The sequence below is a fragment of the Gorilla gorilla genome, chromosome 10 (genome assembly GCF_029281585.2).
Source record: "Gorilla gorilla gorilla isolate KB3781 chromosome 10, NHGRI_mGorGor1-v2.1_pri, whole genome shotgun sequence".
NCBI lineage: Eukaryota > Metazoa > Chordata > Mammalia > Primates > Hominidae > Gorilla > Gorilla gorilla.
This window is the reverse complement of record NC_073234.2, coordinates 128,230,933-128,244,960: the sequence shown is the minus strand read 5'-3', so window position 1 is coordinate 128,244,960 and position 14,028 is coordinate 128,230,933. Positions and strand designations below refer to the sequence as shown.

The following is a 14,028-nucleotide window of genomic DNA, read 5'->3' as shown; positions in this document are numbered from 1 at the left end:
CAGCCTCCAATGACATCTCCTCTTTCCCTATCACAGGATCCCTCCCCCTGCCCCTTCTTCAATGCACCCCCAGCCAAGAGCCTCCTCACTCGCAGCCCACTCCCTCCTCTAGTCCCTTTTCTCTTCTCCTAGCTCTCCCAACTCATGCAACAAAGATCCCACGTCTGCCAGTGGGGAAGGGGGTGGGGCGGGGAGGTGGCCCCGTAAGTCACAAATGGCAAAGCCCAGAGGCAGCCCAGCACACCCTGTTTGAGGCCAAAGCCCTGCTCCAGCCCAGCACACCCTCCTGCCACAGCGGCTCTGGGGTGAATGGGAAGTGTTAAGCCTCACCCGATTCGCTCCTGCTCCATCTCTTCCATTTTCTCAGCTCGAGCAATCACCCTGTTGATGATTTCTTTCTCCTCATCAGTCAGCTCTTCCTGCTTCCTCTGCCTGTCAGGCTGACCACTGGGGTGGACGGACCAGCCTGCCTGGAGCCTGAAAGGAAATTTGGGAAGGTGTGAGGGTGGACAGAAAATAGTAGTTCAAATTCCTGCTGGGAAACTCACTGTCTGGGAAACTGTGGGCAAAAGGATCATCTCTCTCAGAGCCTCAATCTGCTCCTCTGTGCAATGGGACACACATACTTCCCTCTTAGGCTTCTGATGAGTTTATTTTGCTATGTGCTTAGTACACAGTAGACACTCCATGACATTTTCAGCAAGCTCATGGAAACCTGGAGGGTAAAGATATTTCAAAAAGGATTCCAGAACAGTAGACTTCTACAACTGGAGTGGAAATGATTCAGGACAGGAAGTCTGAAGTCCTGGGTCCCAGGTTGACCACAGCATCTGCCTGGCAGAGAGATGGCTTTTGGCGGCCACATAGTTTTTTAAAATAAGTTTAAACTGGTTGCCAACTAGGTTTCCAAAAATCTCTTGAATTCACATAAATGTCTAGATTTCCAGCCTCAAAGTCTCTGGTAACATTTTGGGTTCTATCTTGTGTTCTTTTTGCCTTTTCTTTTTAAGCGAACACTGACATAACATCTATTGGTGCCCACATTACCTAATTATCTCTCACACATGCCCACTGTGTGCCCGCCTCAGCTTATTATCTCTCATGTAAGTCCCCTGTGTGCCTGCATTACCTCATTCAATCCTCACATCACCCCTACAAGGCAGGGGCTGTTTGTGTCCCTAATTCCTGGTGAGGAGGCTGAGGCATGGAGAAATTAGAGCACTTGCTCAAGGTTGCATGGCTGGCAAGTGGCAGCGGCAGGATTCAGACCCGGGCAGCCTGCACATTTACCCTCCATGAGACGGAAAGAATGGGATCTGTGGCCCTGGCAATGGTTCAGAGAATCAGAGGCTGCTGGGAACAGAGTTAAGGCTATGGTCTATGACAAATTAGTATCCTCTCCACTAACACCATGGTCCATGACCCAAGGCTCTGAGGTGCATCACTGGAGTGGAAGGCTGGGTTGAACACCACTAGAAATTCTTGTCCCTAGGAGGGAAAAAAATCAGGAACTCTGAATCCTCAGGAGCCAGCCCCCCATTAGCCGCCAGGCTTGGTCCCTTCTGCTGGCCTAATCACAGCAGCAGGCATGAAATTGCCTTTTGACATTGGAAACTGGAAATTAAAAGCCCATCTTCCTCCCTCCTCCCCATCTTCTGCCATCTTCCCACCTTAGCTAGCTTGCTCTGAAGAGCAGAGAAGGAAGAGTTTGAAGGAAAAGGGAAGCAGATGTCTTGGGGCAAGTCTTGTTTCCAGAAAGGGAAGGAGGACGCGGCCTGGGGAAATTCTGGTGGAAACACACCTTGCCTTCCCACGTGTGGCCTTGGATGGGATGCCTCTGGGATGAGCACATGATAACACTGCTCAAAGCCCTTGCTCAGAACTCTCCAGTGGTGTCTCATTGACTTAGAATAAAACTCAGAATTAGGCAGAAGTGATGGTTGCACAACGTTGCGAAGATACTAAATGCCGCTGAATTGTATGCTTTACCATGATTACTTTTACGGTATGTGAATTTTACCTTAATAATAATAAAATCCAGACTTCTTGCTTATTCTGCAAAGTCTTACCTTGTCCATCCTTTACCTGCCCCTCTGTCCTCATTGCCCCTTGCTCCCCCTGGTCACTAGGCTCCAGCTGCACTGGCCTCTCTGCTCAATCTTAAATGCCCAAGTCTTCTTTTTGCCTCAGGGCCTTTGCACTTGCTGTTCCCCCTGCCAGGAACACTTATCTCCCTGGATCTTCCCTCTCATCATCCTGGTCTCAGAGAGGCTGTCTTTGATCTCTCATTGCCCTAGTTCACTTTCTCCATTGCACCCGTCTCTAGCTGAAGTTATCTTTTAAATTTTTTCTTGTTATATATTTATTGCCCCTTTATCTCCCACCAGAACATAGATTACAGGATGGCACGGACCTTATCTGGCCCTGGTTCTCTATTGTGTCCATGCATTTAGATCATTCTCTGACAGCTAGTACATAAAAAGAGTTTTTGAATAAGACCTGGTCCCTAGTGGCCAAAGGAGATGTTAAATGCCTAATTATACAGGTGACATGCAGGGAGACAGAAGCAATGGAGGTTACTCAGCCTAGAGATTGGGCAGAGCTTCTTGAGGAAGTGAGGAGAATTCATTGTGATCCTGGTGAAGATGAAGCTTCAGGGCCCCCTGTTCGCACAGCCACCTCCCGAGGCCCTAGGATGGGCCCTAGCAATGGTCATGTGATCAGGAAAGTTTGCAGAAGCAAGCTGGTTTTGTCTTTTTGATCTTGAAGAGGGCCCCTTAAGTATATAAGCTTTGGGCCCCACAAAGCCATGGCTGATTCCTGCTGAGACCTCAAAGATAAGCTGAAGGGGTGATGGAAGGGAGGGGAGAGATTGAGTCTGGCAAAGGGAATGGTCTTTGCAAAAAGGCTGGAGTGGAGCAAGCAGGCAGCATGCTAGAGGGAAAGAAGACCAGTATGGTGGCCAGCCTCTAGGATGGTCCCCAGAGGTCCCTGCCTCCTGTTATTCATACCCTCCTGTGTGTAGTCCCCTCCCATGCTGAATCAAGGCTGATCCGATGTGACCAACTAAATACAGTGGAAGTGACGTTGTGTGGCTTCCAAGTCATAAAAGACACTGAAGCATCCACCTTGGTCTCTTGGCCAGCCACCATGTTGTGAGGACACTCAAACAGCCCCGTGGAGAGACCCACGTGGAGGGGAACTGAGGCCTCCAGCCAACAGCTAGCACCAAACTGCCAGCTACATGAGCGGCTCCTCGATCCCCTATGAAGCCTTCAGATAACTGCTGCCCCAGGTGACATGTCTGCAGCTGCATGAGTGACCTTGTGCCAGGGCTGCCCAGCCAAGCCACCCTCCTATTCCTACTCACAGAAACTGTGAGGAATAATCAATGGTTTCTATAATTTTAAGCCACTTTTTTGAGATGATTTGTTATCAGATAACGAGGAAACCCAGTCCAGCAGGATGATAGAGACAGACTGGTAGCACCCTCCCCACAGTGTCTGGATTCATGTTCTATTGCTGCATGACACATTCTTACACATGTGGGGGCTTAAACTAACACACATTTATTTTCTCACAGTTTCTAGGGGTCAGGAGGCTGGGCTTGGCTTAACTGGGTCTTCTGCTCAGGATTTCACAAGGCTGCAATCAAGGTATGGGCTGGGCCATGTTCTCATCTGGAGGCTTGATAGGGGAAGAATTAGCTTCTAAGCAAATTTGTGTCATTGGCAGAATTAATTTGCTTGCAGCTGGATGACTGAGGGCCATGGCCTTTTGTTGGCTGTTGAGAGAGTCCCTACCCCAGCTACTAGAGGCTGCCTACATTTCCTAATCATGTGGACCTCTGTGATCCCATCCTGTGGGCCACTTCCTTCACCAAGTCCACAAGGAGCATCTCTAGCTCCTGTCACCCGAGACAGAGTCTTATATAACATAATGTGATCCCAAGAGGGACAGCTCATCCCCTTTGCTGTATTCTATAGGCTAGAAGCAAGGCTCAGGTCCTGCCCACGCTCAGGGTCAGGGCATTACACAAAGGCATGAACACCAAGAGGTGGGGATCACTTTAAAGTCTGCCTGCTGTGGCATTCCTGACAGATATCCTTCCATCCTTGCTTGAATGCCTCCTGTGATGGAGGCCTCACTCTCTTTATGCAGAGCCTGTGCCATGCTGTTGGGAAGATCTTCCATTTGGTGTGCCAATATCCCTCAGCCTGCTGTTTCTTCCCATCACTTTTAAAGGATACAGTGGACTCCTGTGTAACGAAGATCACCTACTCTTCCCAAAGAGCCCCAGTCATAATGGAATTCAGTCACTCCCGAGTCTCACCAGTTTTCATGGAAATGGACACTTCACCTGCCCCTAATTCTCCCTTATTTGCCGCCACGTCTCTTCCTGGATTTCTCTGCTGATCCCCCTTTATTTATTTCCTGCCATTACAAAGAGCTCAGTGACCAAAACTGAACACATGTGAGATTCTAGGCCTAGTTCCCAGTGAAGACCCTCCAAGCACACACTCCTGCAGCTTACAATCTGGTCAGGAGCCAGCCTGACCTAAAGTCAATGGCTCACACCCCACCACCACACCATTGCCGGTGTTATTGTGCACAGGAAATGCAAGCATCTGAACACACATGGCTCCAGAGACATAAGCAGGGCTGGGGGTCCCCGAGAGGCCCCGCCTAGGATAATTGCCTCCATCTGCAGACTGCCGATGAGCAGCCCTGCTGGAGGCTGCTGGCACCTTTCCAAACCCTTCCCTCATCCTCTGCTCCAGAACACGTAGTTGACAAACAGCTCATCGTGTTTGAAAATGTCGCCGATTGGTCTCAGTGGGAACCTGCAAGCCTCCTGTGGATTTTCGTGTTTTAATTCCAGAAGCAAACAGACAGAAACAAGATCAGTTTTTCACACCAAACCTTTTGCTCTCAGGGGACAGAATGGGCTTGTTTAGGTCTTCCTGAGTGGAGGAGCGATGTGGGCACGAGGGCCTCAAGAATCGGTCCTTAGGATAAGACCCTTGCCAAGGGCTTCTGGATACAGGATGGCAGCTCTGTGTCCAGTTTTGGGATCTTGTTAAAGACCGAAGCCGGAGACCAAAGTATTGCTCCCCTTGGACAAGTTAGAGAATTGTATCCAATCCAGAAAATACCCAGAGGGCCTACTGTGTGCCAATTTGAGCCCTTGTTGACTTGGCAGAGTTAATGAGTGGAATCCTGGGTCTGACACTTCTTGACAGTATGTGCTGGGCCTCTGCTCTGCTCTGCACCTCAGTTTCCTGGTCTGTTAATTGAGAATATTAATAGGGCATGCATCACAGGGCCCTTGGGAAGATTAAATGTGAAAGTGCATGCCAAGTGCCCAGGACACAGCAGCCCTTGCTATTGTGACCATCCTCTTAATCTACCAGGATGCCCTAACTTTTCAGTGAGGGATGAATTGCACCAGGAACTTTGCAAGCAAACTGATACGTGCTCCACATTTTGTGGGACGGCCTCTCCAGGCGAGTACCGGCATTTTCACAGTAACTCATTAGCTAGCTGCTGGCAGAGTAGCCCTTCAACCTAAGCAGACCTGGTGGCTGCCTACAATGACAGCCCTGGCTCCTATGAAGATACAGTAACCTAAGAGAGGGGACGCAGGAGTAGGCTTTGGGGTCATCTAGCTCTGATTCCTTTTCTGGCACTGCCCTGCCTGGATGTGCAACCTTAGGAACAGGTTACATAGCATCTCTGAGCCTTCGTTTCCTCATCTGTTAAAGGGAATACTTACTAGTGAGCTCATCAAACTCATATGAGGGTCAACTAGACCATGTATATAAAGTGTTTAGTGTAGATCCTAGGACTTGGTAAATGCTCCAAAAAGCTGAACTTATGTTTCCTTTTTCTTATTATTAAATATTTTTGGTATGAAACTGTGTGTCAAATCCTTGCCACAGTGGCAATTCAGTGAAAAATTACCTAATAGCACTGCACATATAGTGGGCACTGAATCTGAACGGAAGAAAGAATGAATGAATAGAATGTTTTGATAGGGAAGAGTAGGAAAGACAATGAGTCACTGACCCAGGGGTGGGAAGAACCCAATGGAATGAAACAAAACGCACAGCCTGGATCACTGACTGGCATTTGAAATCAGGAAACTCTTTGACACCTCGAAGCCATGGTAGTAGCAGTGTCCAAATCAATTCCTTGCCTATCTGCACAAACATGAACCTAGTTGATTTAGCTATTCAGGAGAGAGAGACAGAGAGACAGACGGACAGAGAGAGAGAGAAGGAGAGAGAGACCAACTAACCTAGCTGACTTTAAGTGGCAGGAATGAATGCTGGAGAAGACGAACTTTCAGAAACCTGGACCAATCCTTCCTGCAGCTCCCAGATTTCCTTTCTCAATCTGGATACACTAACCCCAGAGCAGAATCTACTGAGATATTAGGATGCAATGGAAAAAAAAAAAACCAAAAAAACAAAAAAACCTCAAGCTTTAGATTCAGATCAATCTGCATTCAAACCCTGGCACTGTGTGACTTTGGGGAAAGTATTCTATCTCTCTGGACTCTTATATCCATCTGTCAAATGGAGTTAATAATATTTATATCATAGGGTTTACATTTACTCTCTTGTTGAATTTTTGCAATATCTTATGAGGTAAACATTATTCTCCTCTCGAGTGTACCAAGGTTCAGAGAGGTTAATCACTTGCCTAAGGCCACACAGCTTGAAGCAGCAAAGCTGACTCCAGGAGGGATGTCTTGCGTTCCGAATCACCATGCTATCCTGCCCTTCTAAAAGGCAGCCAGATGGTCCAATCTCACGTTCTATCTCCCAGGCCATAGTCAACTCTTCCAGACCCCCTGCCCCCCTCATCTTAACTATCTGTGGCTCTTGAGTTTAGAGGAAGCATGAATCTCAGGAACTTTGACTGTTGGTTCCAAATATCTTTTTTGTTTGTATATTTTTTCCAACGAGGCTTTTTTTTTTTTTTTTTTTTTTTAAGAAACAAGGTCTTGTTATGTTGCCCATGCTGGATTTGAGCTTCTGGGCTTAAGCAATCCTCCCACCTCAGCCTTCCAAGTAGCTGGGACTACAGGTGTGCATCACCACACCAAGCTTAACAGGGCTTCATTCTGAGGATCACAGTAGATTAGTCTAATTAGGGGAATGTAAAGTATAGAGACACCAAGAGCCCATCACTGGCTTAAAATGCTGAAGGTGTGTGTGATGTGAATGGGAATGGAAACAAGCACATTTCCCCCAGAAGATGAAGAACTTGGGGGCTCTCTAGGGCCTGTCTACCGCTGGCTAATCTGCAAAGAACAATGTGCCATGTCCTGGCTGCAGGAAGAAATGCTCAGAGCTGCCTTTGAAGTGGAAGCGGGGAATTGGTTGTATGCCCCTACCCGAAATACACCTATTATTATTTTAGAAGGTATTTTACTGCCCACTGTAGAACCTAAACACCTTTACTGGGAAAAGATAATGTAAACCCCATCTGGGTACTGGTCTGAACTTATGCAAGCCTCTGGGCAGTGCAGAGGGGCAGCCTGTGATAGAGTTCATCACTTCTCAAACTTTAGCACGCCCAAGATCCACTTGGTGAGCCAGCCAGAATGCAGATTTCTGGGCCTTTTGCGGAAATTTGGGTTCAGAAGGTCTGCGGTGGGGCTTGAGAATTTGCATTTCCAGGGAAGGAAGGAATAAAGTCGGGATGGTTAATGGGTACAAAAATACTCATAGATAGAAGGAATAAGATCTAATATTTGGTAGCACAATGAATAGGATGACTACAATTAACAATATTTTATTGTATATTTCAAAATAACTAGAAGATCAGAATTAAAATGTTCTCAACACAAATAAATGATAAATGTTTGAGGTGATGCGTATTTCAATTACCCTGATTTGATTATTCCACATTGTATATAGGTACCAAAATATCACATGTACCCCAAAAATATGTAAACTATTTTATGTCAAAAAAATTTAAAAATTTAGAAAGAAAAAAAGAGACAAACATTGGGGGAAAAATTAATATTTAATATTTTAGTAAAAGCATGAAATATGGTTTATTATAAGGATGTCCCTAATATTTCACTCTTCTCTGTATCCATGCCCTATGCCATGTGAATTTGAAATTGATCACCAAAGAGTCAGGGTCTATCTTCTTTTCTTTTCTTTTTTTCTGAGATGATGTCTCACTCGATTGCCCAGGCTGGAGTGCAGTGGCACAGTCTTGGCTCACTGCAACCTCCACCTCCTGGGTTCAAGCAATTCTCCTGTGTCAGCCTCCTGAGCAGCTGGGACTACAGGCATGCACCACCACACCCAGATAGTGTTTTGTGTTTTTAGTAGAGACAGGATTTCACCATGTTGGCCAGGCTGGTCTCGAATATCTGACCTCAAGCTCTCTGCCTGCCTCGGCCTCCCAAAGTGCTGGGATTCTGGGCATGAGCCACCACGTCTGGCTCTAGAGTCTATTTTCCTACTCCTTAAATCTAGCCAAGACTTAGGACTTGCTGTGGGAAATAAAATGCAGGGGAGTGATGTTGCACTAGTCCAGAGGCAATGCCTCCAAAGGCCTTGTGTGTTTCTGTTTACTCTTATACCCTGTCATCACCATGAGAAAACCCAGGATATCCTGTTGGAAGGTGAGGCATGTGGAAAAGAATGTATCATTCCAGCCACTGGCATCTTAGATCAGCCAACCCTTTGATGCATAAATGAGCCTAGCCAAAGTCCACAGAGCCATTCACCAAGCCCAGATCCCTGAGAACAAGTAACTGTTCTAAGTCACTGAGTTTTAAGATGGTTTGTTACACAGCGAAAGCTGATACATTATTCACCATGGCAAAAAAAAAAAAAAAAAGAAAAAAAAAGAGTGAAACTTGTTAGACTTCCTACACTTATTTTACAGTTTAGCATTATGTTAAATTCCAGTTGTATAATGTTTACCATGATATTTTTAATGCTTTCAGCCACTAAAGGTCTTTATCCAGCTCCACTCTTATCTGCCTCAAATATTTAGCTTCTGAATAAAGTATTATTCAAAGAAAGACTTTCACTGCTAAGAAAAAGTCTAAAGACCACTGTAGGTAACCTGCTCATTTTCCCAGATGCCTGAGACTCACAAGGAGAAAGGGAATTGCCAAGAATCATGACTGGAGAGAGGATGGTCCAGGACTTGAGAAACCGGCCCTGGCCTTCTCAATGTGCTTCATCTGCTACCTGAAGGCACCTGCTCTGGTGCACCACGAGGGGTCAGAATGAAGCCACCCACCAAGGCCAGCATCGGTGGACCCCGAGACAAAAGGAAATTAGCCCAGACTCCAGGTGGAAGCCCCTCATAGATGTTTCCCCCTGAAATACTGCAAAGGACAGCCTCCCATATCTTTCCTGCCTCCCACCTTGATTCTTCATTGCATGCACACAATAGTCACATAATAAATACTCGCCAGATGTCTCTATTAATAAATTATAACTCCCTAAAGGAGTGGGATGATGGAAATGCTGTCGGGGCATGAAGGCTCCGAGGCATTCAACAGCAGAGGTGTGCAGAAAATTAATCCTTTTTCTTTTCTTTCTTCTTCTGCCCCTCCCTTCCCCTTGGATGCCAACATGGGCAGGTGTCTGCAGGAAGTCTCTTTATAGCACAGTGAATGGGATTTTAATGAATCCTGAAGGAAAGGAGGGGCAGCCACACCACAGAATGTTTTGCCCATGCCCAGCTGGTATAAAGGCCCCTTTGGATAAAATTTACCCCAGCCAGACTAATGGGAGGGCAGAAGGGATGCTGTGGGTCCCCCACATCCTCAGAATGCCAACAGGACCTGGGGGTCCTGTTAATCTTTTTAGCCAGACTGAATTCCATTCTGTTCTTATAAAAATCCCATGTTCTCTCTCACGGTTGGGCTTGGCAGATGCCGTGTCCCCCACCGGAAACTCCTCTGTTTCCTCCACGTAGTGCTCCTCCCTCTCCTGGTCTCAGCTTACACATCACTTCTTCCAGGAAGCTCTCCATCACCACCCTCAGGCCTGAGCTAGGTGACTATCTTTGTGCTCCACAGTTCACTGTGATTCTATGATTATAGCTCTGCACATACTAGAGTGTATTTGTTGGTGACTGGCCCTTTATTTGTTTGTAGACTCCACTAGACATATCTTTATACTTGGCTAACTGTGTCCCTGGTGCTTAGCATGGTGCTTGGTATTTAGTAGGTACTTGGGGTAAGTGTTTATTAATAGAGGAAGGGAGGGAGGAAGGGAGGGAGGAAAGGAGGGAGGGAGGGGGGAAGGAGGGAGGGAAGGAGGGGAGGAGCCTGGGGATGAAGGACAGAGGGGAAGAGGATGAACATGCTACCTTTCAACCTGCAGCATTCATGAAGCCTCTAAGAACCCTGAGACCTTTTGGAGTCATGAACTTCTCTCTTGTGATGTTCATATTTGTAATCTGACAATGACTCAGCATCTCTCTCCAGCATGTCTGAATAATATATTCATGATTTCATAGAAAGCAGATCTTGCCTGTCCAGGGTCTTGCCAGCCAAAAACAGAGCTTGTAGAGCATTCAAATAGTCTTTACAAGGAAGCTTGTTCAAAGCTCTCACCTGACAGATGGAGAAACTGAGGCACAGGGCAGGGAGAAGAATTTTCCTGGGTCTCCTGGCTAAGTATTAGCTGTGTTAACTAAATCTTTAGAGCATTCTGGGCCTGATAATGTTATTTTTCGTCCAAAAAAGCTGAAAAAGTTGTGCAAGAGTCCTGTATAAACATAAGGGTAAGGCAAGGCTGTAATTCACACCTTCATTTAACTTTGTTTGTTTAAGCTTTACAGTTGATAAAGCTTTCCTGCAAACATCTCATTTGATCCCACCACCAGCCAGTGAGGAAGGAGGGGCAGGGTTATTGTGCCTATTTTACAAACAAGATAACCAAGGCTCAAGGAGGTGAAGGGCTGTGTCCCAGGCCACAGGGACCGTGAGTCCCAGAGTCCCATGATTGCGGGGAAGGAGGTAAAAATGACTTTCCATAGTTTCTGAATGTGTGCACACAACTGAAGATGGGGCTGCTTTGCAGTCTGGTTGCTCATTTATTGGACCCGTCATCCAATCTGTCATGCATATTTAGGAAATGAATCCAATTAAAAACACAAAAGTTGTGAGAAAAGATAGGGCCTCTGCTTCAAAGGTGTTTTGCTGGGAAATCAGGATGACCTCTGATGAGGCGACAAAGACCAAATGTACAGCACGTAACAATCCAGAGCCCTGCCCTGTTCATCGTCATCTTTTATTCATGGTAGCAGTTATTAGAGTTAACATTTTCCTTATCGCAGAACAGTGTTTTCCAGCAAAATGCTGCAGAAACAAGGGCACTGAGTGGCCAATAAACTTGCTGAAATCCTACAAATCACTACCAAGAATTGAGGGCTAAGAAATATCTTCCATCCTTTTATCAAGTTTGGTATGAGTTTATTTTTTTTTTATAAATATTTTTTCCTAAGATGGGTGTGGGTGTTTTTTTTAACTTAGCTTTTTAAAAAAATGTTTAAAATTTGCTAGTTCCTTTTTTAACCATCTCTCTTTAGGGGCAAGCCACCTTGATCAGAGAAAGAGATAAAATACAGTTTGTAAAAAATAAATAAATAAATAAGTGTTATAAAATACTCACTGTTCTTTATCACTGAAGGAAGGCAGAGAAAGGAGAGAAAGAAAAAATGAATAAAGTTAGGTAAGAAATCATAACAATATCAACACTGTCTGGATGCAACACTCACGTAGCTTGAATTATGATGACCTACTTCCATTTTGTTTCAGCCATTATTACCTTATTTCAGCATATCTAAAACAAGGCTGCTTCAACATAGCATTATGAAATCCACATCTTTGATTAAATTGACCAGCCAGTTTGGCTTATTAATTAACTGAGCTGATTGTGTATGTATTTGAATAATGGTTTGAGGGCACTAAAAAGGAATCACTGAATGATCTCATGGCCATCATCATTCTTGCTTTCTGTTATTTCAAACAATGGGGGACAAGGACCACACTAGGTAGAGCAATCGGCCCTGAACAGGAGACCTTGTAGTTCCCCAGTTTGGGGAAGCAAGTTCTTCCACTCTAGACCGGAGACCAGCATCTCCGATTATGAGGCAAGCAACCAAAAGCAGGTCATATCGTCTCTTTGTGCCTCAGTTTCCTCCTCCCATGTCTGGCACTCTCTGGCTTGCAGACTTAAATGCTAGATAGAAGTATCAACTGTCAAAGACCAGCATTTCTCCCCATGTATTCTTAACATGAAGAACTGAACCATTGCCCTAACCAAGCAAGAAGAAGACGCATTCATTTCTCTCAAATTCTCCTGTTGTTGGTTTCAAACATGATCATTACATTTAAGGAGGGTGAGAGAGAAAGACATTTGAAAATAACAAAAGCAGGAAGCGTATCTGGCTAGCCAGCAGTTAATTATGACTAGATTTGTTAATTTACTGGAGAAAGACATTATAAGTGTCTGCATTAGTTCACCACCACTGCAGCAGACTAGATAGCATGTGTGATGACTGTAATTCACCCATTAGCATTTATTGGAAAATAATTTTAATACCTGAAGAAGAGGCAGCAGCAATCAAGCAGCCAGATGCATTCAGAATGCCAAGATGTTTCATGGGAGCCGAGGAGCGCTTTAATGAAATGGCGTCCAGACTGTTTGGATAATTTTAATTTAATTGTAAGGCAAATTGTTTGGCTTCATATCGACTAAAGTAAACTCTGATGGATGGAATTTTAATTAACTGACATTTCTTAAATAAAATAAATATTTTACCCCATCCACCCTTCAGGCAACTGTTTATCTTACAGAGACACACTTTTTGGCTGAGGAAATATTCTCTGTAAAATAAGTTTGGCTCCAAGAAGACATCATGAAAAGGGCTTTGGAAACTAACAATTTCCTATGAAAAAAGGAAACGAACAGAGTTCAATAGTGTCTTCCAAACTGTAAAACTTGTAGAACTGGAGGAGGTATTAGATAGAAGAAGTAGTAAACAGACATGAGACATTTGCTGTGGAGTACATGGGTGGACTGAATATTCAGAAAGACCCTTCACCAATATAAAATTAGATCCTAGAAAAAGTAAAGCAAACTTTAAAAAAAATGCAGCTCTGGGATTTCTAGAAAGTAAGGAAATTCTCCAAGATCCCTCTCCCTTTCTAAACAAATAAACCAAATAGATTGAATTAAAATAAAAACTTTTTCTCTTCAAAAGACTCTGTTATGGAAAAGGAAAGGTAAGTAACAGACTTGGAGAGAGTATTTGTAACATGTATATCCACAAGGGATTTTATCTATAACATAAGAAAACTTGTAAAACTTAATAACAAGAAGATGAATTACCTGATTTTAAAAATGGACAAAAGATTTGAAAAGATACTTCAAAAAAAGATACTTCAACAAAAAGTTACACGAATGAAAAACTTTTATATTAGCATGTCTAACATCATTAATTATTAGGGAAATGCAAATTAAAACCACAATGAAATACCACTATACACACATCAAGAAGATTAAAATTAAAAAGACTGATCACACCAAGTGCTGCTGAGGTGGTAGGGAAGCTGGAACTCTCATCTACTTCTGGTGGAAATTTTAAATGATACAATAAACTTGAAAAACAGTTTGACAGTTTCTTAAAAAGTTAAACCGGCATCCACCATGTGACTGAAACACTCCACTCTTAGGTAATTACCCCAAAGAAATGAAAGTATGTATCTATACAAAGTTTTATTTGTACTAGCCCAAACCCATGGTCCATCAACGGATGAATGAGTAAATGAACTGTGGCATATTCACATAATGGAATAATATTCAGAAATTAAAAGAAACAAACTATTGACATACAAAACAATATGATTGGATCTCAAAATAATTACACTGAGTGAAAGAAGACAGACAGCTCCCTTGCAAAAAGGGTACACACTGGATGATTCAATTTATATGAAATTCCAGAAAATGCAAACAAATTTATTGCTAA

At 44.2% G+C, this 14,028-nt stretch overlaps 1 protein-coding gene across 5 annotated transcripts in view; it reads right to left on the bottom strand.

Annotated features, from left to right (window-relative positions):
- Positions 1-14,028, bottom strand: part of RPH3A (rabphilin 3A) — a 318,385-nt gene that overhangs the window by 50,898 nt on the left and 253,459 nt on the right. For 4 of the 5 annotated variants that reach the window (XM_063694363.1, XM_055359157.2, XM_031000805.3 and 1 more), the window contains 2 exons: positions 11,670-11,681; positions 331-477 (listed from right to left, as the gene is read on the bottom strand). In XM_063694363.1, coding sequence (XP_063550433.1) covers positions 331-477; positions 11,670-11,681 — 159 coding nt within the window. The remainder of the gene's footprint in view (positions 1-330; positions 478-11,669; positions 11,682-14,028) is intronic. The other variant, XM_055359159.2, reaches the window with a different exon arrangement.